This window comes from Apium graveolens, chromosome 7, assembly GCF_009905375.1.
Source record: "Apium graveolens cultivar Ventura chromosome 7, ASM990537v1, whole genome shotgun sequence".
Lineage (NCBI taxonomy): Eukaryota > Viridiplantae > Streptophyta > Magnoliopsida > Apiales > Apiaceae > Apium > Apium graveolens.
Window position 1 is genome coordinate 67516658 of NC_133653.1, and position 3955 is coordinate 67520612.

At 30.6% G+C, this 3955-nt stretch overlaps 1 protein-coding gene across 1 annotated transcript; it reads left to right on the forward strand.

Annotated features, from left to right (window-relative positions):
* The first annotated feature begins 1834 nt into the window (after positions 1–1834).
* Positions 1835–3251, forward strand: LOC141673709 (acyltransferase-like). Its single transcript, XM_074480454.1, has one exon. The coding sequence runs from the start codon at positions 1926–1928 to the stop codon at positions 3249–3251; it is 1326 nt and encodes a 441-aa protein (XP_074336555.1). The 5' UTR covers positions 1835–1925.
* The last annotated feature ends 704 nt before the right edge of the window (positions 3252–3955 follow it).

Here is a 3955-nt window from a genome sequence, read left to right on the forward strand (position 1 = left end):
TGCAATAATCGTATAATTTTATTTATTACATATTTTAATAAAAATTAAAATAAAATTTTATAATTATTATTTAATATTGATATTTTGATCTCGGCCCGTAATTACCACGGATTATCTACTAGTTTATTATAGTTTATAACAAATAAATATATTAAAATATACATATATAAATATTAAAATTAATGACATCATCTAGCTTTATTAGTATAGGTATTATAATTGAAACTATTCGGATCTGATTAAGGACTGAAATTGGTGGTCTTTTTGTCATAAAAGAATGAAGGCAAATATACTACTGTTAATTTTTTATGTGTGTTTCCATCTAGCATTATAGGTGTAGGTGTCTATATTGTGAAGAAGCAGGTGTAAAATAAGTTATAACTGAAGACATTATATTTATTATAATCATTTGTGGCCTTTTATAAGCAAATACATAACAACCTATCTTATCTCCTAAAAATAATATAGTCATAATTCAAAAACATTCAAATCTAAAACATATCTAAAAACATATTTAAAGATAATCTATTATCCTAAATATTTGGTCAACAAAATCAATTATTAAAATATATTTATATTTAAATATCAAAACATAAAATTCTAATACTCCCCCTTACTTTGATATTTAATTTTCATCAAAACAAAATTATAATCTTCATACTCCTCCTGTGTTGTAGCCTTTCATTTCTTCGACATATTTATCATCTAAACACATTGTTCTCGCGGTGTCTCCATTGTGAAGAAGCCGTGAATGCACTATATTTATTATAATCATTTGTGGTCTTTTATAGCCAAATACATAACAACCTATCTTATCTCCTAAAAATAATACAACTATAATTCAAAAACATTCAAATCTAAAAGATATCTAAACATAATCTATTATCCTAAATATTTGGTCAACATAACCAATTATTAAAATATATTTATATTTAAATATCAAAGCATAAATTCTAACACTCCTCCTTACTTTGATATTTAATTTTCATCAAACAAAATTATAATATTTATGCTCCTCGTGTGTTGTAGCCTTTCATTTCTTGGACATATTTATCATCTAAACACATTGTTCTCGCGCTCCTCCTGGATTATAGTTGTGCTCCTCCTGATTGTGGTTGTCTCCATTCATTTTTCATGAATGTGATTTTGGGTTATATTTTTGTATGCCATAATATGTTATGATTTTAGAATTCTCAATCATGTGGGTTGTGATTTTAGACTTCTCAATCATTTGTTATAGTTGTGGGTTATGGTTATAGGTAATGACATGTGTTATGGTTATAAGTTCATGATTTTAGACTTCTCAGTCATGAAATATGTGTTATGATTGTGAATTGTGTTATGGTGTGTGTATAAGTCATGGAAATGTGATACGGTGAAAATACGAGGCTTGATGTTTCACGGGTCCCTTAATAAGAAAGCTATGATGTCATGTTAGTTTTTTATGTGTGTGTACATCTAGGATTATAGCTGTAGGTGTCTCCATATTGTGAAGAAGCAGGTGTAAAACAAATTATAACATGAAGACATTATATTTATTATAATCATTTATGGCCTTTTATAGGCAAATACATAACAACCTATCTTATCTCCTAAAAATAATACAATCATAATTCAAAAATATTCAAATCTAAAACATATCTAAACATAATCTATTATCCTAAATATTTGGTCAACATAAACAATTATTTAAATATATTTATATTTAAATATCAAAACATAAAATTCTAACAACTACACAAATTATTAAGGGTTGTGTAAATCATGGTTAACCAAACTGAAACATGGGTATCCAAATGATACAAAATTACAAAAAGATAGATCAAGAAAATGATACCTGCAGGCCACTGGGACTGCATTGACTGATATAACACGTTTAGCTATTTATTTAGGTGTTCAAGTTGCAGTTTACAACAAGATACAGTATGATATCGAGAAGGCAGATCAATGTCATCTCCAGAACAGAAACCAACATTAAAACTGATTCTCCCACACCCCTGAATCTCAAACACTACAAACTTCCTTCCCATGATCGCATGAACCCAGATTTATACATGCCATTGGTACTCTTCTATTCTAATCCTCAACTACCGGATCATACAACCTCGATAGCAAATCTACTCAGGAACTCTTTGTCCAAGACACTTTCCAAGTACTATCCCTTTGCTGGTAGGCTAGGTTCTTCAGGATCGTACGTTGAATGCAATGACCAAGGCATTAACTTTATTGAAGTCCAGATAGCATGCAATTTGTCTGAGATTATGGAAAAAGCTCCAGTCAAGGATGAAGAAGAAGGCTTTGGTCATCTCTTCCCACCTTGCTCAATATGGCACAAAGTGTCATGTTCTCCTTTAGTTCTTGTTCAGCTAAACCATTTTTCTTGCGGAGGAATAGCTATAGCAGTGTGTCTTTCACACCGTATTGCTGATGCAAGCACTTTATTATCATTCGTAACTTATTGGGCAAGCGTATCACACAACCCCAGTGATGAAGAAAAACTAGTACAACTTGCTCCATGTTTTGTGCAGGGGCTTCTACCCAATTCTTATGATGATGATTTTGTTGCGAAGGAAGTTTTGCTTCCCGAAATGAATTGGATCACAGCGGAAATGCTATTTTACAACTCAAAGATTGCAGAACTGAAGGCCAACCAGGAAAAGCAAGACAAATTAAATGGTGTAGTAGCAGAACAAAATTATACACGAAATGAGCTTGTAACAGCACTCCTCTACAGATGTGCACTAGCTGCGGCAGCTAAATCAAACTCTGGGGCCTATCCTCATTCTGTATTGTTTCGGACTGTAAATATGCGGCCTCTGATGGATCCACCACTGCCTAAAACAAGTGTTGGAAATCTGGTCGTTGCTAATCACATTTTAGCAAGTACCATGGAGGAGACAGAGTTACATTCGTTGGTGGGGCAAATGAGAAAAGAGAAGAAACAGCTTACAGGAATGAAGAGTTTAGTGCGAAAAGAAGTCATGTCAATATTTGAAAAGTATGCAAAAGAAAATTACAAGCAATATGCTGTAAGCAGCATTTGTAATTTCCCATTATATGATAAATTGGATTTTGGCTGGGGAAGGCCGGTTAATGCCAGTCTTATGGATGCGCCATTTGTCAATATCTTCACGATGATGGATACTCCGAATGGGGATGGTATAAAGGTCATTTTAGGTCTCGGAAAGGAAGACATGAAAAATTTTCGAGCTGACAAAGAGCTGCTTACTTATGCTTCTTTCTATCATTGAGAGGCTCTGTATATTAAACTTACCACGATTACTGTTAATATTTAAATTTTTTATTTATCTGTTATATTATAATTTTAAAATATTTATATAAATATATAATAAATTATAAATTTATAATAAAAATAATAGAGTTAGTAGGATACGTAGACTATGTGTAGTAGTTTAACAATTTAATAGTTTAACAGATATATAACACTATTTATTTATTATTCTAATAATAGAATTAGTTTAACAATTTAATAATTTAACGGATATATAACACTGTATATTTATTATTCTAATAATAGGATGAGTTGTGGTTGTAGTTTAGTAAGATAAGTAGAGTATGTGTGTAGTAGTTTTATAATTTAGTAGTTTAGCGGATATATAACACTGTTTATATTATTTTTCCAATAATTAAAATTAGGAAATAACCGTTAAACCAAATAATATCCCATTGTGATTATTATAATATAATATAGATTATTATTATTATTATTATTATTATTATTCACATGTTTGCACTACATATATATCAAAATAAAAACTAACCAACATTTACTGCATATGTTGTTGTTTCTAATTTGCAACGGTGTCAAACTCCGGTGAAGGCTCACAGTTCTGCAACATACAGAGGACCATAGTCATGAAAATCAAGTAAATGAAAGCCATACATTAAACATATGCATATGAAGACAGGAACCATTATCAGAAATTAGTATACA

Coding starts and splice junctions, on each gene's coding strand:
- LOC141673709 (XM_074480454.1), top strand. CDS start 1,926: ATGATATCGAGAAGGCAGATCAATGTCATCTCCAGAACAGAAACCAAC.